At 44.5% G+C, this 23217-nt stretch overlaps 1 protein-coding gene across 2 annotated transcripts; it reads right to left on the bottom strand.

Annotated features, from left to right (window-relative positions):
- Positions 1-1693: 1693 nt before the first annotated feature.
- On the bottom strand, positions 1694-15335 carry LOC136763238 (alpha-1A adrenergic receptor). 2 transcript variants are annotated; one of them, XM_066717086.1, is made up of 2 exons: positions 13890-15335; positions 1694-4148 (listed from the first exon to the last, which is right to left on the bottom strand). In XM_066717086.1, the coding sequence occupies exons 1-2, from the start codon at positions 14878-14880 to the stop codon at positions 3514-3516; spliced, it is 1626 nt and encodes a 541-aa protein (XP_066573183.1). In that variant the 5' UTR covers positions 14881-15335; the 3' UTR covers positions 1694-3513. The 2 variants fall into 2 exon arrangements, with proteins under 2 accessions (XP_066573183.1, XP_066573184.1); XM_066717087.1 differs by having other exon boundaries at positions 13917-15333.
- Between the last annotated feature and the right edge of the window lie 7882 nt (positions 15336-23217).

The raw sequence follows: 23217 nt of genomic DNA on the forward strand, positions 1-23217 counted from the left end.
GCGAATCATTGGGCAGTACCATAGACATTTAAAATCCACTTCCGCCAGCGTCAGCCGCCATCTTGGGTGATAATAAACTCAATGTAAGGAAGTTTTACTTGATATTGACTTAGAAGCAACGTTTTCGGCACTTCATTTATTTGGGTAAATTTAAAATAAAAATTAAAATATCGATAATCAGTGAAACGGTTAGGTGGAGAATGACTGTCTGCATGTGAGAATGCAATCTTTTATTTATTTATTTATCTATTTATTAATTCTTCTTCTTCTTCTTCTTCTTCTTCTTCTTCTTCTTCTTCTATTATTATTATTATTATTATTATTATTATTATTATTATTAACACAGTCAGGTTTGGTGAACTTCGAATTCGCTACCTCTGCACAGTAACCACAATCTGTTGAAATCAAACTACACAAAATTAAGTATGACAAATATGTTTATATAATTATATAATATAAGTGAAATGTTATATATGATTTGGATATTGCAATTGAAAGCTCTGCAGATATCTCTAAATGTCAATTTGGCTTGCCATAGGGATAGACAGCTATGAAAGCTCTGGGTCTCTTCTTTCTCAGGAGCTGAACCAGCAATGAGTGATTTAAAAATAAGGAATCGGTTTTAAATCGACACTGGGGCGTTCGTGGGGACAGGGGAGTGGTCGTGTGGGACAAGAGTGCAGTCTTTGGAACATCTGTCAGTGTGTATGTGTTTGTGTGTATACCATATCTTACCATATTTTTTCCATGCTGCACTACACTTCACATTATCACGAGTTTACCACGTTTTCCCCATGATTCTCATGCCCAGGACTAGTGCAACCAGTAGGTGAATCAGACAATTTTGTGGGGGCGGGGGGAGAAAAGTCTCATTCCGTCTGCGAGCGTGGAGAATTGTGGGTGAGATGTTCTTGTGTGTCACGCACACAGAGCTGCTAACTAGGGTTTTATTAAGGTTTTTTAACAAAGCTGTTTGTCTTGCATTGAACAACACCCTGTGTAACTCCAGGGCTATAATGGCTATCACTGTCACCACCTGTACCAGGGCCCATAGTGTCTTGTCCTGTCACAGTGACGTTGTCCCTCTCTGAGCCCTGGGGAGTACTCAGAACCCCCTTTCTGTGTCAGGGTACCGGTCTGTCAGTGCAGTGTAGCAGGGGTGTTGCTGTGTGAGTGTGCAGGCTTGCCGACCCGGCTCAATAACCTGTTACACTTTCAACATTTGTATTAACTCACTTGTGTCAGTTCCATGTGAGTGTCTGAATGTACAGTAAGTTGCTCTGGAAAAAAAGTGTTAACCAACCAATCAACCAACCAACCAAAAAAATGCATACATACATACATTCATACACACATAAAATGGAATGCGGCTCCCACATGCTTCCACATGGAATGTGTCTGGGAATGGAATGTGTCAGAGGGTTCTGAGGTCACCCAGGGGTCACTCCTCTGCCGCCACTGCTGTGTGTCAGTTCGGTTGGCTGGTTAATTAAATAAACAAACACATAAAATATCAAATAGTTAGATAACACTGTATTTCATTCATGTTTTCACTTCTTTCCCACTGGGCCCTGTAAGTGTTATTACAGACAGTGTGCTGCAAGCAACACGCAGGAAGGCAGAAAGCACCGAGACAACACCCTGTCTCTGGACAGCTGTCTCCCCCAGATGCAGAACTCCACAGACACGCATGAACATTCATAAACAATCATTTATTATCATTGTGCGTGTCCCCCATCCCAATCAAAAACAACAGCAAAATGATGACAATAATAACAATAATAATTCAGAAAGACAAATAATACAAAATATTATAATAATTTATTATTTGACATTGGTATCTTTAGTATATAATAACAAAGTACAGGAGCTCGTATCCTGGTTGTGCGATAAGCAAAGGTATTTGGAGTCGTGTGTAATATGCTTCAGAAACTGATATTTAGAGGCAGTGATTCACACTGTACTGCACTGTTCTGCTTTACCATGGCTGGCTTAATGACAATGCCCAGCAAAAGCAGGGAGTCTGTCCACGCTGCAGGCTGTCTCTGTGCTCAGTGACTCCCACAGAGCCCCCACAGAGCTGGGTAACGCCTGTCACGCCACGGGAGAACGTACCCCAGGGGTGCCATGCCCCAGTCCTCCAGGGACGTGGTGTCCTCCTGTTCTTGTGCGTCCGAGTCCCAGCCCTGTTCCTGCAGAGAGGGGTAACTGTGACCTTGGACTGAGATTCATAATTAAGTGAATCACAATCCGGTAATTCATCTGGTTTGGTTAAAACAAGATCCCTCAGAAGGCACTGCGGCCCTCTAGGACCAGGGTGGGCCAGCCCCTGATTTGTTGGTCCAGCTGAGCCAGTGTGACCATTAACCCCTAGGTCTGCAGCTGATGTAAGGAGATGGAGAGCCCACTACAAGGCTGCCCTGCAGGACCACAGCTGGAAACTCTCATACAGTGTCTATTGGCAGCACCTGCCTCCTCTCCAGCATGAGTGGTTTTCTGAAGGCACACTGCGCTGCACAAACTGTTCAATTAATTTATTTACCATTGCACTGACTTTCATGGCTTTTATTTTGTATGAGTTTGACATTCTTCGAACACAGAAAAGGGAACGCTCAGTGAGGAATGAAATGCACTGAAAGCTTTCCTAAATTAAAGGTGCATTTCAGCTTAGCATGTTCAGCACACGAAGACTGTATAGCAGAGTGGGTTTCCAACTGGGTCCCCTTGATTACCCACACACAGTAATCCCCCTAATCTCACTGCTGCAGCTATCTCGAAAATCAAGAACTGAATGACCTTACCGACTGGCTTCCCATAGCTCCACAGTCCTGTACAAGTGTGGCCAGGAGATACAGCTGTGTGCACACAGTGTAAAATACAATCTGTATCCAAGCATCCCGGTTGACTACATCTGTGTCTGGTTTGTGCGTTACGACAAAAACATTAGGCTTATAAACACTGAACAAACAAACAAAATAATAATAAAACAAACAAACACAGAAGACTCAGAATGACTGACACAGGTTCATATCTCTCATCTGTCCAGCACTACTCCCTCCTCCCACCCCAAGAATTCCCAAAGTCTGCAAGCGAGTAGACACAACAGAGCCCCTTCGAACATCACAATCATAAGACAGGGTGGTTGCCGGACATGCAACCGGGGGGACTTAGAACAGAGCAGGACACCCCAATCCCCCATGCCCCAAACCCCTCCTGTACTGTCCTGCTGGAGAGCCCCAGGAGCTTCTGTTCTCCCTCTAAGGGTCTTTTTACCCATTTCGCTCTCTAAGAACAGGGTATAACGTGTTCTGGGCTCCTGTCTCACCTACGACTTAAGTTTTAAAACTCCCTGTAACAAAGAAATGTAAAAAGTAAAAACAGCGCTTGCAAAGAGGCTACAGTGCTGTGACTCTCTAGGACCAGGGCAGCATGATAAATCAGCAAATTTGGCCCCCGACCCTCTGCTCCAAGGGTACCGGGTACAGGGACCCCCTTCTTCTGCCCCCGGTGTCTTCACACCTGGTCCTCGGGCTGCGCCTTCCCCGCCTCGCCGCCCCCGTTGGAGAAAGGGAGAGTTTGGTGTTGTCCGTCGCACACGCTCAGGCTGAAGCTGTACGGGGTGCCGCTTCTTAGTGCAGGGCTCGTCGAGCTGATCCCGTTGTGCTCAATGAGGCCCCCAGTCACCACTGCCCCGCCCCCGAAGAAGAACCTGTGATGCCCCGTCAGTGGCCGCAGCATGCTGTCTGAGGGGCTGCAGGTGGAGGAGGAGGGGGCGTGGGGCCTCCAGCTGTAGAGGGACCCCAGCTGCAGGTGCTGCTGAGGGGGCCCCTCGGACAGGTAGCTGGGGCTGGGCTGGGCGGAGGAGGGGAGCGTCGGATGGCTGCCGTTGAGGAACAGGGAACCGTCGTCCATGGAGTCCTTGCGGGAGTGGTCGGAGGAGCTGAGGTGGGAGCTGCGGTAATCGTAGGCCTTCCAGCCCGGGCGCTTCCTGCGGCGGCACTGGCAGCGGAGGATGCGGATGAAGGCCCGCTTGAACTCCTTGCTGGAGCAGGGGTAGATGATGGGGTTCAGGCAGCTGTTGAAGTAGCCCAGCCAGAAGATCACCTTGAAAAGGGTATCAGGGGCCCGCAGGTGTCTGTTGAAGGAACCTGGGAGACAGGAGACATGGCGGGGTGAGAGGCCTTTACTTTCTCTTTCACACACGCCTGACACACAAGTTCCCCTGTGAAATACAACACCCAGCTGTAATGCTCTCTGGCCCGTCAGTGATTTGAGCGTGTGTGCTCCCTGTCCTGGCCACAAGAGGGCAGCACATTCACACAAGAAAATACCACCAAAAGCAGGACTCTGGTATAATAATACTGTGACTTACTATGTATGCAGTTATTTATTTAACTGTTTTACAGTGTGATTTAATTTTCCACACACATTTCAGGTATTCTGCGCTGTAAGCAGGATGTTGTACGTCCTCCAGCTCCCATGAGCCAGACGGGTTCACCAGACTCTATGATGGCAGCCGTGGGAATGCCTGTGGTGCCAGCATTGGTGTCACTTAGTGGCATACAGTGGAGCCGAGACACCTGTCCACACTCTCTGTTTAAACTATATCTGGGAAACGTCCGTGCAGAGTTTCCATCTGCATCCTCATTTTAAAACCAACCCAACAGGGACACCACTGAGTGATTATAACACAAGACAGGGCTACTAAGGTTATGTACCAAAGAATAAAGGAGGACGTTTTTGGAAAAAGATAAAATAAACAAAAAAGATTAATAAACATGGATTCATAAATAAGCAATTATGTTGGGTGATTCTCTCTTCGGCCTAAAACTAATAAAAACTTTGACCTACCGCCAAATTACAAACCCTTATCGTGTTTTGATTTATATAAGTAGTGGAAAGTGGCTTCTGACAATAAATGAAACTGCGACTGGGTGCAGGTTGTACTTTGCTATGAAAGGTTTTGATTTTGGTCCAGCCCTGTGCCATATGCAGTACAGCATGCTCCCATAGCCGTCAGATAAAGAAATACGGCTATCTGCAAATTAGCTACTTACTCTCCCTCTCTGCCCCAGTCTCTCTTTGTCTCTTTCTCTCTTGTTCTGCCCCTCTCTTTGTTTGTCTCTGTCTGTCTCTTTATTCGTATCTCTCTCTTTCTTTCTCTGTCTCTATTTCTGTGTCTCTCTGTCTCTCGCTCTCTATGATCCTCTCTGCATTTCTGTGTTTGTCGCTCTCAATTCTTCTCTGCGTGTCTCTGTCTTGCTCTCTCTATTTCTCTGTGTCTCTATTCCTCTCTCTGTCTCTCACTCTCTCTATTCAACTCTGTCTCTCTGTCTATTCCTCTCTGTGTGTCTGTCTGTCTGTTCTTCTCGTCTCTCTGTCTCTCACCATTCCTCTGCATGAATACTCTCAGCAGCTGCAGTAAATGGAGGCTGCAAACACACAGCAGCTTTATTTAAAAAAAATTATAGGAAGAAATAAAAATGCCCAAAACAAAACAAAGTTTGATAAATTGCTCGATGTTAATGAGAGAGCCCTGCAGGAAGCAGAGGAAGCCCTCCATGCCTGTTGCTCTAAATATACTCCCAGCGACAGGAAAATAACAGATAGAGAGGGGGAGGGAGAGAGAAAAAACAGCAATAAAATAAAATAAAATAAAAACAAGATTAATGAGATAAAAGACAGAACAGAAGATATGACTGAGCAACTGAGTATTTTGCCCTTTACTCAAAAAGAAAGAAGTAATATTGGATACAGTTTAAGAATACCTTAGGCACTAGATCACTGTTTCTATACTCTTCTGTACTCCCGTGTTTTAGTATCCTTCACATGTAGTGAGTTAGTAAAGTAGTTAACAGTCAGTGTACTTGTGCCAAAGCAGCATAATAAAAGTTAGTTTAATCCACTGATGGTGTACTCCCAGTCTTCCATAAACTGTGATTTATATACCTAAAGTACTCTACTCATGTATAATGAGTTGAAAGCAGGCACCCATGATATTGTCGTGAAGGGTGCTGTAATAAATTAAGATTGATTGATTGATTATATAATTATCATCAATGTTTCTGTCTGTGTTCACGAGTTGGGCCTCCCGTTGCTGGGCTGGGCAAGCATAGTCCTGAGACTGACGGAGAGGCGGCCGCTGCACTGTACGCAGAAACTCTGAGCCCAACTTTGGATCACGGATTAACATTCCCAACATGCGAGGGATGCCTGTTATTCCCTTCCGACAGAGCGTCTCGCACTCCCCCCCCGCCCAGTCTCATCATGATAACCAACAACAACAAGCAGCAGGAAAGCTTGCTCCCTCTCCCTGTGGAATTTATGTCTGTCCCCCAAAAAGAAACATGCAAAAACGATGGATATAGAAGCTGTGCTCTCTGTGTAAAGGGGACATCAATCTGCCTTGCAGTTCCAAAACCACAGGGCTCCGTTCTTCAGTAGATTTGTTTTGCTCTCTGTGCCGCTGGTGTGTGAGGCACTCGAGCCGCCCTGGACCGACACAGCAACTGAGCGACGCAGCAATCCCCATTTGGACTTCAGGACTGCTGAAGCACTGTTGAGAAACTTTGGTGTTCAACTGGGACTTGTTCAAAGACTCAACATAATTGGTTATTGACTACAGAGCTCACACGATCGATGATGCTGGTCTCAAAAATTACAAGAGTAATGGAAAAACAAACCCTGAATCTGTATTTTGTATTTTGTGTCATTATCTTAATGGCTTTAACGGGCTTTCTGCTCATTCCCTCTCCATCCACATGTATAAACAGACATGATCTGGGATGACGCACTGCTGGAAACTGAGCTGTGTTGCCCCAGATAGCAGCGTTCCTCATAGCAGGCCCCCCGCCTCCAGATTTATCGCATGGTGACATTTGTTAATTTTCCATTGCGCTGCACTTAGTGCGGCCATTACTCTCTGCACAGACGCCACTGAGATTTATTCAGAGCTGAGGCCGATTCATTTGCCCATCAGTACATTAATGGCAATACGGCTCCATTTGGGAAAGATGTCATGGGCGACAGGAGCAAACCTGCATGTTACTGTATCGCATTAACAAGCTCTTAACTGTTTCCAATGGGGGAGTCAGTGAAGGACACTGCAATAACAGATGGCAGGTTAACATTTTCCAGCTTCAGCTTACTAATACAAAAAAACATCTAATACTGCTAATTCATAATAATAATAATAATAATAATAATAATAATAATAATAATGAGTAGCGGTCACTCTGGACTCGTAACCAAGGTGTCTACACCGATCAGCCATAACATTATGACCACTGACACGTGATGTGAATAACACTGATAATCCGTTATCATGGCATCTGTCAGTGGGTGGGATACATTAGGCAGCAAGTGAACATTTTGTCCTCAAAGTTGATGTGTTAGAAGCAGGAAAAATGGGCAGCGTAAGGATCTGAGCGACTTTGACAAGGGCCAAATTGTGATGGCTAGACGACTGGGTCAGGGCATCTCCAAAACTGCAGCTCTTGTGGGGTGTTCCCGGTCTGCAGTGGTCAGTACCTATCAAAAGTGCTCCAAGGAAGGAAAAGCGGTGAACCGGCGACAGGGTCATGGGCAGCCAAGGCTCACTGATGCACGTGAGGAACGAAGGCTGGCCCGTGTGGTCCAATCCAACAGATGAGCTACTGCAGCTCAAATTGCTGAAAAAGTTAATGCTGGTTGTGATAGAAAGGTGTCAGAACACACAGTGCATCGCAGTTTGTTGCGTATGGGGCTGCGTAGCCGCAGACCAGTCAGGGTGCCCATGCTGACCCCTGTCCACTGTCGAAAGCGCCTACAATGGGCACGTGAGCATCACAACTGGACTACGGAGCAATGGAAGAAGGTGGCCTGGTCTGATGAATCACGAGTTCAAGGTGTTGACTTGGCCTACAAATTCCCCAGATCTCAATCCAGTCGAGCATCTGTGGGATGTGCTGGACAAACAAGTCCGATCCATGGAGGCCCCACCTCGCAACTTACAGGACTTAAAGGATCTGCTGCTAACGTCTTGGTGCCAGATACCACAGCACACCTTCAGAGGTCTAGTGGAGTCCATGCCTCGACGGGTCAGGGCTGTTTTGGCGGCAAAAGGTGGACCTACACAATATTAGGCAGGTGGTCTTAATGTTATGGCTGATCAGTATATTTGCTGTTCTAGATCATAGTTCTAATCTGGAGCACTGTTCTAGATCACTACAGAAGGGACCTCCTGAGGAAGTGCATAAGAGACGGTGTCTGATAGTTACACTACAGTGGAGAGATTCAAAGACACACTCGATCACCTGCCTAGAAATAGAAGAACCAGAAGAACAAAAAGAAGGGGAAGGAAAAGGAGGAAGAGAAGAAGGAGAAGGAAAAGGAGAAGCGGGAGAAGAAGGAGGAGAAGATTTTTTTGTCGTTTACAAACAAATGCACACAGCTCCCTAGTTTTTTTGTCACTGGGTGTGAACAGAATCATGTGACCTGAGATGTAGGTGGAACAGCAAACGTGTGTCGCCTGGCTGTGAGCCCCAGCACACTCGGCTCGGGCCGGGCCTGGAAACAAACTGACACAGCTGTCACTGTGACAAAGTGGGCAAAGTGTTGTCACATATTCATCCTAGTTGTCGCGTGCTCCTGTTGGCTACCCTTCACAGAGCAGTGGTGCTGTGATTTAAAGGGTTACATAAGCAAAGGCAGAAACAGAAGACCAGTTTTCTGTAGTTGTTTACAGTTTTTTAGCCACAGTGGGGTACTTATAGTTATTATCTGTTTTTAGAGCTACAGGGCAAGGTAATGGCACACTCCAGACTGTGAGCTCCAAGACCATGGCAGGTGCTCTTTTTACGCTTTGTATTTTAAGTTTTTGATCTCTTTATCTTGCAGAGCACTGGGGTGGGGGAGCTCTCCTGGTCACTGCTGAAGCAGTGAGGGCAGCGCAGCTCCTGCCAGGGATGTTAAAGGATCGAGCCCACATGCTGAGTTCAAACAGTGCAATAGCAACTCATTATTAAAGCAGTAACAATCTGGTGCTGAATTGCAGGAGCGTGCTTGTTTGAGCTCAGACAGACACACACACACACATACACACAGACAGACAGACAGACACACACACACACACACACACACAGATACACAAACACACACAGACACACACACACACACACACAGATACACAGACACACACAGACAGACACACACACACACACACAGATACACAGACACACACAGACAGACACACACACACACACACACAGATACACAGACACACACAGACAGACACACACACACACACACACACAGATACACAGACACACACACACACACACAGACACACACACACACACACACAGATACACAGACACACACAGACAGACACACACACACACAGATACACAGACACACACAGACAGACACACACACACACACACAAATACACAGACACACACAGACAGACACACACACACACACACACACAGATACACAGACACACACACACACACACACACACACAAACCTCGACCACCAGCCTTTCTCTTATCAGCTCCAGGCAGGAAATGCAGTGTTTATGTGATTGTTTGTTTGCAATACGGTTCTATTTTAACAGCTGATTCGAAGCTGAGAGAACAAATTTGCAAAGATCAAGCAAAAAACTCCAGATTAGGTCTTCCTGTTTTGGCCTATCAAACTCCCTTACTTTCTTACAGGGGCTGCGGTCCAGAGGATCAGAACCAAGAAGCCTCATCCTTAAACCACCTGAAGCTGAGTCTCTACACACCGTGAGGGACCAACCTCTGCAGATGTGCCATATTGCACCAATTCCTTAAAATTTTAATGTTAATAAATTTAAAAAGCGCCCCAAACACCCACTAAAAAACTATTTCTGTAAACACGTCTGTGCATTGTCTCCGGAGACAATCACTACACCTCAGTGTGCCACAGAAGAGTGGGAAGTTGTGATATTCACCTTTTCCTTTTGTCTTGGACCTCTCTAGACCCTCCCTATATATATATATATATATATATATATATATACCGATCAGCCATAACATTATGACCACCTGCCTAATATTGTGTAGGTCCCCCTTTTGCCGCCAAAGCAGCAGATCCATTAATTCCATAATGGAATTGGGGCCTCCATGGATCGGACTTGTTTGTTCAGCACATCCCACAGATGCTCGACTGGATTGAGATCTGGGGAATTTGGAGGCCAAGTCAACACCTTGAACTCGTGACTCATCAGACCAGGCCACCTTCTTCCATTGCTCCGTGGTCCAGCTCTGATGCTCACGTGCCCATTGTAGGCGCTTTCGGCAGTGGACAGGGGTCAGCATGGGCACCCTGACTGGGCTGCGGCTACGCAGCCCCATACGCAACAAACTGCGATGCACTGTGTGTTCTGACACCTTTCTATCAGAACCAGCATTAACTTTTTCAGCAATTTGAGCTACAGTAGCTTGTCTGTTGGATCGGACCACACGGGCCAGCCTTCGCTCCCCACGTGCATCAGTGAGCCTTGGCTGCCCATGACCCTGTCGCCGGTTCACCGCTTTTCCTTCCTTGGACCACTTTTGATAGGTACTGACCACTGCAGACCGGGAACACCCCACAAGAGCTGCAGTTTTGGAGATCAAACTGCTCAGATCCTTACGCTGCCCATTTTTCCTGCTTCTAACACAACAACTTTGAGGACAAAATGTTCACTTGCTGCCTAATATATCCCACCCACTGACAGGTGCCATGATAACAAGATTATCAGTGTTATTCACTTCACCTGTCAGTGGTCATAATGTTATGGCTGATCGGTGTATATATATATATATATATATATATATATATATATATTCTGTTTCTGTAAGTTTCCTCAGTAAAATATTGAATTTCAAGCCACAACTCACAAAGTAACATGGCAAACTAACCATCAAGTCCAAGGACTTTTCTAAACAAGTCAGAGAGAAAGTGATAGAGAAGCAGAGATCAGGAGATGGTTACAAGACAATTTCAAAGTCAAAGACCATCATTAAAAATTGGAATGTGTTCATGCCACCCAGTCAGTAGTCAGATCAGGCTGCCCTTCCAAACTGAGGAGCAGGGAAGTAGGAAACTGGTTAGGCATGGACTGTGACTTGCAAAGATTTGCAAAAAATGTCAGTGTTCATACATCTGCGATATCCCAGCTCCTATGCAAAGCTCCCAATTGTAGCATAAACAACACCGATATGATTCTTTCTGTGGTGATAACACCTCCGTGATACAGAGCTGTTGTGTTTCTTCAGTGCACAATTTCCTCTGCGTCCTCTGAAATCCAGTGTGATTGAGATCCCCTCAACGAACACCTTTGCATTGAATGGATTTCCTTAAGAAGCCAATCTCCACTGTGTTAATGGCTTTGGATTGTTATGAAGTGTTGAAAACAGTTTATATACTATAAATAAGGGATGAAGAGCTGACCTATAAAAGCTAAATTATCACAGTCATTACCTGCTTATCACGTCACCTTATTATTAACATTTTACACTACTTAAATACTGTAAATCTACTCAGTGGAAGATGAGTCTGAACTTTACAGACTGCAGATTGCTCATGAAACTAACTTCTCGTCTCTAAATGTAATTAAAAACAATTATCGGAATTGTCCCCAGAGGGCTTGATTTTCCCACAAAACTAAGTACTTTTTTGGGTTTGTATGAGCAGCATACCAGTGTTTTTTATTCACTAATGTGGACTGATTGTAAAGCGCTGCCCTCAGTCTCTCTACTGAAGCTCGACAGAATTAGATTTTGAACAGCTTTTCCAAGTTAAAAACCCTGAAAGCTGCTGCACATGATGAATCCAGATCTGTCTTGAATTCAGCTCTCTCCCTCCAGCAGATTGTAAGGAATGTGTCTCCCAGTCTCCTCAGACCACAGAAGATGCTTCAGAAACAGGCGATGGTCTTTAAGTTATTTCTCTCAGATCAAGTTTGAAATTGAAACTGTCTAACGAAAATGGAGAGAAATGCCAGTGACGCCTTAAAAATGTGACTATTTCCATTAAACATGAAGTCCTTTCACACCTCTATTACTAAGCCGACCTGTAAGGCTGGTTCACACGAAGCTGTTCATTGAGCAGCGGGACGGGCACCGGTCTCTCACTGCCAGCCTCTCCCGGGCACAGTGCCACCACCCAGAGTCAAAAGTGCAAACAGACCTTTCCTTTTCTCTCACACCGAGACACGTAACTTACAGACACTGCACAGTCGGGAGAGGGGGACAGACTAGCGGCTTGACCAGATAAAAACTGCGCTCTACCCGACCATCTGTGCCCTATCGCGGGTTGGTCTCGCCCTAGGGTTGAGGTTGGGGGATATAGTGTGATCAATGCAGTGGAACTGTGTTAGGTTAGGGTTTTCAAAGTCCAGCCATTTGTGCAAATCGCAGCATTAGACTGTCCGTCTGAAAATAGGACATGTAAACAAGGACAGGCTTGAGTGGACAGATGTATACACAGCAGGCACAAAATTGTGGTTAAGGCTATAACAACCGAAAAAACAAAGAAGCAAATAAATAGCCTAAATACGGATGGAAAGCTGTTAATTTAGCTCCAGAACAAAAACAGACAGTACTCTCCTGTAAGATTGCACTTTACTCTAGTACTTGTATTGTTATTGTTGATATTTTGATGTCCCCTATTCTCCCTTTCCCCTTGCCTTTGACTGTGACCTAACATCTTGTCTGCACTCTGTTTTTACAATCCAGGATGTAAGACCTCATATTGTATTCACCTGTGTAAACTGGAATTTGTGAAATGTATTATGCTTTGAAGTTCGCCGTATTATGTAAATTAGAATTTGTAATGTTTTATGCCTTGTACTTGTACTTATTTTTGCACTTTGTATTGCGCTTATATTTTGTAAGTCGCCCTGGATAAAGGCGCCTGTCAATAAATAAATAAATACATAATAATAATAATAATAATAATAATAATAATAATAATAATAATAATAATAATAATAATAATTAGGGTAGGCTATACCACTACTAAATACGAATGATAATTTCTGTTATTTGTCTTTCAAGGTTGAAAATAAAAATATAACTCACTGGAGAAGATTAATTACTGACAACAGCAACTTTATATTATTATTATTATTATTATTATTATTATTATTATTATTATTATTATTATTATATTAACGTATGTTCTTATTTTACTTGTAGCCCAAATATTCTAAAATGTGTTAATTCAAATTATATATAAATATAATTGTAGGCATTATTTACTTTCTGAATCTGCGCGGCTGTAGGGGGGCATCAGTGGACGAGTGTGTTTAGGGAGTGACTGTTAAACACAATCCCAGTGTGCATCTTTAAGTTGAACTTTTCTGCGAAAGCGTGTTTAAAACGAATACTACAGAAAGTAAAATACAGGCTATACAAGAGTTCAAAATATTCAAAATAAAAACAAACCACCGAAAGGGACTGTGGCGATCAATAGTGTCAATCGTGTTAAAAAGCAACATAAATACACAACAGTGTGTTTGTACCATTGTTTGTGCGTATGCTAGCCTACTACTACTACTATTATTGATAATAATAATAATAATAATAATAATAATAATAATAATAATAATAATAAATTGATTAAAAATGAAAATAAAAATGAAAAACCTGTTTTCATACATAACTAATTTATAAGGTAATGTAGGAAAAATTCGGGTGGTGCAAAACCTAACTTTAGAAATTGGACATCTTCTGTACTGTTGGGATATTTTAAAAAGTGAAATAGCCGACATGCCTACACACACACACACACACACACACACACACACACACACAGGACTGAGCAGCAGTGCAGGCTGGTGAAGCGCGTCCCTGGCCGCAGCGGAGCCACGACCGCAAAGAAAGACAAACACACACCAGCGAATAAAGCAAAACAGCACCAACCGATCGGCAAGGCGAGGAAGAAGGGCAGCCAGCACAGGATGAACATGCCCACTACGATGCCCAGGGTCTTGGCCGCTTTCTTCTCCCGGGAGAACTTGAGCAGCCGGACGGTCAGGGAGCTCCGGCCGTGGGCAGCCCGGGCTCTGCTGTGCGCGGCGCCCTCCTCATGAGCCTGCGAGCCCCGGCAGTGGATCCGCAGTGTGAACTCCTTGGAGTCCGACCTCTCCTTCATCACGCCGGCCTCCAGGTTCTTGGTGGTCCGCTTGGCCACGATGTAAACCCGGCAGTACATGGCCAGGATGACGGCCAGGGGGATGTAGAAGGAGCCCAGGGAGGAGAACAGTGTGTAGAAGGGCTCCTCGGTGATGACGCACACCTTCTCGTCCGGGGGGACCGGCTGCTTCCACCCCAGCAAGGGGCCGATGGAGATGACCACCGACAGCACCCACACCCCGACCAGGGCCAGCGCGGCTCTGCCCTCGGTCACGATGGCCGGGTACTGCAGCGAGTGGCGCACCCCGATGTACCGGTCGATGGAGATCACGCACAGGCTCATGATGGACGCGGTGCAGCAGAGCACGTCCACCGCCGCCCACAGGTCGCAGAAGATACGCCCGAACACCCAGTGGTCCACGATCTCCAGGGTGGCGGAGACCGGCAGCACCGTGGTGCCCAGCAGCAGGTCGGCGATGGCCAGGTTGACGATGAAGTAGTTGGTAGGGGTGCGCAGGTGCCTGTTGCACACCACGGACAGGATGACCAAGATGTTGCCCACGATGGCGAACACGATGAACGCCCCCAGCACGATGCCCAGAGTGGCCGCCCTCGCCACGTCCAGCGGGGTTGTCTCGTTGCCCGAGGTCGCATTTGAGATGTTTCCGAAGGGGACCTCGTTGGACGGTGCCAACCACGCAGAGGTCCCGTTGTCCCCGAAGCCAGCTGCACCCCTATTGTCCAGGTTCATTGTGAGAGCGGTGGTTCCCCATAGCAGGCGAGGTTCGTTGACTTATTTTGGTTGAATGTTTTGATTATCCATTCAATGCTTTGACCAATAATAAGATAAGCACGACACAGAAGAGTAACTTTGAGTCTTTGTCCAAACTTCCGTTTCCCTTAATTATTATTATTATTATTATTATTATTATTATTATTACTAATCGGAACTTTCATCACACAAGGAGACGATGGTGATGGTAAGGATTATTTTTAGAACAATCTCTAAGCGTCCATTGTGTCCTGCTCCCGGTGGAGTTCAAAAGTAAGAAGAGAAAAAAATTCAGAGGAAACTGTCCTGGTGCACGGTATTTTTCATTCCTTGTAGCTGCTACTGCAACATCCCATACGCCCCTCTCTCTTCTCCTCCTCCTCTTCTCTCTCTCCAAACTCCCTCTAAACTCTGCAGTGCTCCACCAAATTGGCTGAAGCATTACAGTCCCCGCAACAGATTGACGGCCCCTCCTCCCGACTGAGTGCCATAGCCCCCCGCCCCATCAGCACCACCAGCCCCACCCTCCCTGTTGGACACAGAACTGTGAATGGAGAGGCGGGCGGGCATTTGTCGGGGGTGTCACATACCGCGCATTACAGGCGGAAAGTGCAGCGCAGACGGGACAGTCGCCTCTGGTCAGTCCGGAGCGACTATCTTAGAGCTACTCAACGCAGGGTATCCGTCTTCTGATTTGGTTGTTGTCTTAAATAAATGCTAGTTACTTACTACTACTAAACACCTTAGTTATGTTCAGAAAAATTGCATAAGGGCATCTGATAATAAATAATAATATGCACCGTGGTTATTTTCAAATAATTTTTCTGCCCACAGCGTTTTCAGGTTTCCACTAGCAGAGCATGCTTAACATTTTGTTTTAGCACTGATTACTTAATTGCTGTTATTGTTGATTTGTTTGCTTGTCTGTTTAGAAACTATGCCCCGAAGTTCTCCAAGTTCCTTACTTGTTAGTCAATATCTTTGTACCCAGACAAAATATATATTTATCTTAACAGCAAGCAGACTATGATGACAGAAACAAGAAGTTAATTGGTTCATGCTAATGAGGCTGCCAATCAAAAATCCAGTTTAAAACACATAGAAATGCACTATAAATACAGATAGTAGTAGTAATAGTAGTAGTAGTAATAGCAGAGTCGTAGTAGATAATACTGGCAGATCCTTCAGTGCTCCTTCTACCCCATTAGCTTCCCCACTGTACTGTCAGATTTCAACTGTGTCACAGAAACTCTTTAAACAGAATAATCACGGCAAAAGGTTAAATGTACAAGGTTGGTTCTTCAGCTTGTGCACCAAATCATATTAATAATACACGTTTATTTCTCATGTTTCGAAATTACCCTTCGCTGTCTTTTCCCAACTTATATATCTGTTATAAGTCAGGTAAGAACCATGTGGATTTCATTACAGCCACGCTGAACACTTTAAATTAACACACACATGTAAATCCAGATCTGCAGGACCTGCGGGTCATACAGTTGGGTGATAAATCTTTGCACTTCTTTCAGAGCCCCGTGAACCTTTAACCATGGAGAAGAATGGCCAGATGTTTTAGCTAAATACACTTCAGTCTAAATACCTCCGCATTTCACCCATAACCCTACACTAGCCAGAGCACACAAATTATAAACCTGGAGTCAGTGCTGCATTTAATTTATTATCTGCAGCCAATTTCTTCCACATATAAATCAAAATACGATTAGTTTGAAATATGCGATTAGGGGGCAGGGCAGCCAAGATTGGAAGTGGTTGATCCCTCAATCAGTGATGGCAGTGATACCAAGATCAATTCAGGTGTCCTGCTCTTTAAGAGCAGTGTGAGGATTAACTATTGACAGTTTTTTTTTGTGTGTGTATATATATATAGTGCATCCGGAAAGTATTCACAGCACTTCACTTTTTCCACATTTTGTTATGTTACAGCCTTATTCCAAAATGGATTAAATTCATTATTTTATCCTGTTGGAAGATGAACCTTGCTCCAGAGCGCTCTGGACCTCAGACTGGGGCGACGGTTCATCTTCCAACAGGACAACGACCCTAAGCACACAGCCAAGATAACAAAGGAGTGGCTACAGGACAACTCTGTGAATGTCCTTGAGTGGCCCAGCCAGAGCCCAGACTTGAACACGATTGAACATCTCTGGAGAGATCTGAAAATGGCTGTGCACCGACGCTCCCCATCCAACCTGATGGAGCTTGAGAGGTCCTGCAAAGAAGAATGGGAGAAACTGCCCAAAAATAGGTGTGCCAAGCTTGTAGCATCATACTCCAAAAGACTCAAAAAAGGCTGTAATTGGTGCCAAAGGTGCTTCAACAAAGTATTGAGCAAAGGCTGTGAATACTTATGTGCTTTTTTTGTTTTTTATTTTTAATAAATTTGAAAAGATTTCAGACAAACTTCTTTCACGTTGTCATTATGGGGTATTGTTTGTAGAATTTTGAGGAAAATAATGAATTTAATTCATTTTGGAATAAGGCTGTAACATAACAAAATGTGAAAAAAGTGAAGCGCTGTGAAAACTTTCCCGATGCACTATATATATATATATACAATGACCCATGCCTTGTTTCTGCATGTGAAATGCTCACAATAACAAGGGCTATTATTCCTGGGTATGTGAGCATCTTAGAGCCCTCTTCACTGTGAATCCATCGCCCTGTTGACAAGGCTGGTCCCGCTCTGCTGGACTCACATAAACACGTCATTGTGTTCCTATGGTTATAGCAGGTGTTTTTAAAATGTATTAATGTAATTAAGTGCCACACTACGCGGGGAAAGATGCATCCTAATTACCCACCTGTTGAAATGCGATCAGAGCTATCTGGACAAACTGTGCTCTATTTTTCTATAGGTTTGCTGGAGTGGCCCAAAGGACGTAGTGACTTCAGAAATCTGGCGCCTCACACCTTCAGCAGAGTCCATCGTTTATCCCATGTCAGGCACCTCCTTACCCAGGGCCACGGACTACCCCAGTCGCAAATCATTCTCCAAAGATCCAGAAAGTGATAGACCTAAGAAGAGACTAAGCAAAATATTCCAGCTATGTGGAAGGGGATGGTTTTTGTAACAGAAAATGTGAGATTACCAAGCCCCCCCCCAACCAAGAGTCCCAGAGTGAGGAATGTAAAGTGTTCTTTGAGTCACTCCAAACATTCGCAAAGGGAATTGCAGCAGTGGGGCAAAGCAAGCACATGTAAAGAGACACAGAAAAAACACTTTTGTCTTTGTCCACAAAGCGCTGTATCTGCCACCGTAAGAGAATCAAGGCAGCAGAAAACCTGTAGAAACAGCATTATTACTGTGGTAAACTATCACCAGGATGATCTCACTGAAGTCCTCATGAGCCCTTCTCTCCTTAAAGCTGAATTCAATTTACACTGCAATTTACATCGCAGCCAAACTGTGATGCTCAGCCCAGTTCTCGCTAGATTGCACATTAGACAGTAGTTATGTTTTATCACTGCAGAGAAGAGATCCAGGGCTTTTGCAGGAAGAACCAGGAATACGTTCCTATGCATTTTCTTATATTACATCGTAATCTTTAAATAATAATGGCAATTTAAATATGTGTTTGTGTGTGTGTGTGTATGTATCATATGTATGTAAGTATATAGTTGACACTGTGGATTCAAATTTTAAAAATGAAGAAAGAATAATGCGCAGTCAAAAGGGACACCAGACTGAACTGTTATGCTGGGCTGTAGTGCTGCTGCAGTCCCTGACTATGTTGCTCTGGATTCTACTAAAGTGTTGCTGTGAAGTCACTGACTACAGCCAGACCTGTGTGATGTCTCATCCGAAAGATGGTGTGCCAGAAGGTTCAATCCAGTCCAGTGCAGTACACTACAGTATATTACAGTATAATATAGTATAGTACTCTCCTTACACTGGTCTTCCTGCACCAGTACCTCCTACTGTACCTCCTCTCCGCTCCCCTTCCTCCAGAGCCCACTCCTTTTCCACCTTTGCTCCTGGTGGTGTAACAGCCTTCTCACTGAGGTCAGGACAGCAGAGTCCCTGACCACCATCCGGCGATGACATACCTGTTCAGACTGTACCCATAACGCAGCAGCCTGATCTCCTGGGCGGCTCAGCACTCCGACTCTTATGCACTTTATTAAACTCTGCTTCCTTATGCTCCTTCTTATGTATTGTTGGCACTTCTTTCATTTTACTGCGACTTCTCCTATGCCCCCTTCTTTTAGCAACTTTGTACTGATTGCATTACTGCACTTTTGTAATACTTTGAAATGTAACCTGTAAGTCACCGTGGATAAGGGTGTCTGCTAATAAATAAAAAAAGACATAAATAAATAATAACAATATAGTATAGTGTAGTGCATTTGAAAAAAATGACAGTGATATATAGTTCTCCATAGTGCAGTACTGTTGTTGACATGTTTTGTTTTGATTTCGCAACACAGAAACGGTTTGCCTTTTGCTTTTCGGGAACAGCGCAGTACAGTGAGCGTGTCAGAAAATGCTTTATGAATACAGCCCCCAGAGGAAGTGCTCGTTGCCCCGTCAGTGCCACGTGGGTCTCAGTGTTGCGCAACCCCTGTATAACGGGGCGGGTTCTGGAGTCCCACAGGCTGTAGGCATCATTGCTGAGCACACGGAAACCGAAGCCAAGACAGAATACAGTGGGAGATCTGCAGGGTCGTATCATTTTAAAAGTCCTTGAAAGGCATCCAACAGCAAAATAAAGCAAACACTTATGCAATTAAAAAGATGACTATTAGATTTAGTTTTATTTATGTATGTGTAATTTGCATTTGACTGGATTTGTGGTCGTGACAAAAGTGAATATCTGCAGCACTGAGCTTCAGCACAGCCCACTGGGCATGCTACAGCATCCTCTCTGCATATGACTGGTATCAGATGTGCAAGCTGTCTATCCCTGTAAAAGGAAATTGAGTAATCTTTTCAATGTTTGTTAAGTAAATGTTACAAACTGTTATATTACAAACTGGGACAAACTGCGCATTTATTTTTTTGGCCAAGGCAATATTTATGCACACGGACCAAAAAACAAAACAAGCAATGTTCTCAGATAAAGAGCAACGGCTGAATGACAATTAATCTCTTGTTGTTTTTCATATTTTTTGTATTCACCACGGCATGCTTTGCAATCAAGGTGCATCTATGGGCCTGCCGTGCCGTTTGTAATGGCAGCTCCAGCGCTCCCTGCACTGTAATCAGCGTTCTGGGTAGGATTTGCTAGGAGCGCTGCATTGCATTTAAGATAACAAAGAAAGTGTCACTCAAACGGATTCTTGCTTAACACCAAGACTATTAGAAACAGCTGCAATTTTTTTTCCATATTGCATAACAGGAAAAAAAAAACTGGCTGGTCAAATACAACCATTTTGACTGAACCAGTGTTTCTAGGAATATAGGGGAGGCACAGGGGGGTGTTTTCTTTTCACCGTATCATTGGTCCGAATGGAAACCTCATGTGTTTATAGCTGGACAAGATTTGATCGCCTTGATTCACTTTTATGTGCAGCAGACAGCAGAGAGAGATGGGGAGAGAAGGAGGGAATGAGAGACAGAAGGAGAGGGAGAGATTTTCTTATAAAGTTGGAAAGCTGACGAGTGGCAGACGTCTGTCTCGTCTTTGGAAAACCAGAGACATTCCCTTCAAAACACTCTCTACCACTGAGCCTGACACCCAGGGAGCACAGCCCTGTACATGACAAACCCGGGACTGTAGATAAGAGTGAGTCGTGAGAATACTCTGGTGTATGGAAAGAGACTGAAATTAAGGCCGGGCTGTTCCTTAGTTCAGGGAGAAAAAAACAGCAACCCCCTCAGATAATAATAATAACTTGTCCTCTATCGATCACTGATTCCGACTGGTCTGTTTTCTTGTGCTGCTTTTAACATGTTTATTTGTTTTATTTGATTAGGTTATTGAAACTCCCAAGGTATGTTTTTTTTTCTTCTTAATGAGGAGGTATACAAAAATGAATTATTGTAATCTTAGTAACCTGTTCAGTATGCCGGCACAACGCCCCACAGGCATGCAGCAAAAATTATTAATGACAATGTAAGAAACGTTGACCGTGAATGTCAAATGCAAATATCTCTCCTTAATTGCTAAAAAAACAAAGAAAGCATGGTGATCAGTGTGTTTGGAATGGGTAGCAGCTGAAGTGCATTGATAATCAAAACTAGTATGGAATCATTTAAGACACATCTGGATACAAATTTCTGCATGAAACTGTTATTTGACGAAATAGTAGGATATAATAAACGTGCAAAAAAGAAACAAAAGGACATTTTCAATCAGTGCCAGGTCTTGGCTTGGCTATGGCAAGGCCCTCCAAAGCCACACCCTCTGCAGCGATCGTTCCCTGGTCTCTGTGGAGCTCAGGGGGTCCTCCTGCACTCTCAGTCCTCTTGCCCCGGGTCTATGAGACACATTGCCTCCAGGATTTCCACCAGGCCCGGTCACGGCCTGCTGTGCCCTCCAGCCTGGTTTAATTTCATTAGTCCATCTCGGTTCCTGCTACCCCAGCTCATGCATATTTTACTGGGCTAACTAAGACTGATGCCATTTGCGGATTGGCTGTGATTGGGGGATTTGGGGGATTTTCTGGAAAACGGGTTACACCTGTCTCAGCAGCACTCCTGCTTTGAGACTGAGCAGACGTCCGTTTCCCTGTTTAAGGCCCAGGCTGGCTGGAGAGACACGACGCAGTCTGCCTCGGGTCTCCGATTATTCAAACAGATTTCCTCCAACTCTTCAATTCACTCCTTGTTACCGTCTAGAAAAGGAGAATTCAAACCTGGAGCACTGGCGGAGGATTTGAAGCAGTTTGTGTGAGGAGAGGCGAGGTGCGCTCCCCCAGCGGTGCTGGAGACGATAAACGCTCTGGAAGTGCGAGCTGAAAGCAGTGCTCAGGAGGTGCAATAAACCACACGTGGATTGTCCTGAGCTGACAGGCATGATGATGAATGGCTGTGCAGGGATCCCGGGGAGGCTGGGCCAGGCGATGGGGAGATGCTTCGAATGGGGGGTCACTGGGCCCATTACCGCACACAGACACAAACAATGACTCACTCGGCTGCTGCTGTCACGGCCTCCTAAATGGGTTTTGGTGTAAACTATATTCAAACCACAATCTGTGTGCGATAACGCCAGCGTTCAGTCAGTGATGTTGCTCACAGGGCTGAACTGAAGACCGGTGTGTGTGTTGTGTGTCTGGAAAGAATTACACTTTCCTTGTGGTGTGTCAGAACGCTTTCCTTAGGCACCAGACAAACACCTTTTCCAGACGACGCACTTTGTATCGACCGTCTAACATGCCTGAGTGTTTAAGTTGTCAAACACAAAATGCATTCAAATATTTAATCTGGATATTATTAGCACTGGAATATTAATTTATACTTATATGAAAGCTTTTATGAACGATATATGGTTTATGTCTGGAGCCTCCAAACCTGGGCCTGGAGAGTCCCAATTCTTCCACTGTTATAGGTGTCTTCAGGTGTTCTCCTCTCACTGTTCCCTCACTGCCTGGGAGGGGGAGGGGATTGTACTAAATACAACTGGATTGATTGATTCAGGCGGGGGAAAAGATAATGGTAAGAAAGACTATGTGGATCTGCAGGACCAGGACTGGAGGCTCCGGTTTTATTTAGTTATCTATTTATTTTACAATTACTATAACATTATTGCAGCATTTTCCAGCTGCTGCCAACCTGGGTATATCTCAGTTCTTCATCAGAACTGAGAGCTGGCATGCTGAACGCTTGCAACTCTAAAATCTTCTTAGCGTAGAGTGTTTTTCTGTCTTTCTTGCTTTTTAAATATGAGGTTCGGACAGTGTGTATTTTTGTCCAGTCGTGGCCTCTGCAATGCCTGTGTGATGGAGTCTAGACAAATGTCACTGTAATTAATTGGGCTGAATCCCAATCCAGCACTGAAGCAGCTGCAGACTTTCAGAAAGAAAGATGGGTGGAGAGTTTTTAAATTATTATTAAATGGGCTCCAGGCATACACAGAAGGCATTACTATTGCTTCATTGAGCAGACAGGAGTAGTAGCGATTAAATTAATCAGGAAATAACTCAAAGGGCTCACTGCGGATACGACACTGATATTGGGTGCATTGTCCATTTGGTACCCAGGATTGCAAAGGAAAGAATGTTCGCATAGACAATCAAATCACGTCCCATTAAATTCGTTTTAATTAACACAATAAAATTTACACCCATAAAAAAAAAAAAGATTAAAAATAATGCTATGAGACCGCAATGCACAATTGCTCATAAACACAGCAG

This window comes from Amia ocellicauda, chromosome 11, assembly GCF_036373705.1.
Source record: "Amia ocellicauda isolate fAmiCal2 chromosome 11, fAmiCal2.hap1, whole genome shotgun sequence".
Classification (NCBI taxonomy): Eukaryota; Metazoa; Chordata; class Actinopteri; order Amiiformes; family Amiidae; genus Amia; species Amia ocellicauda.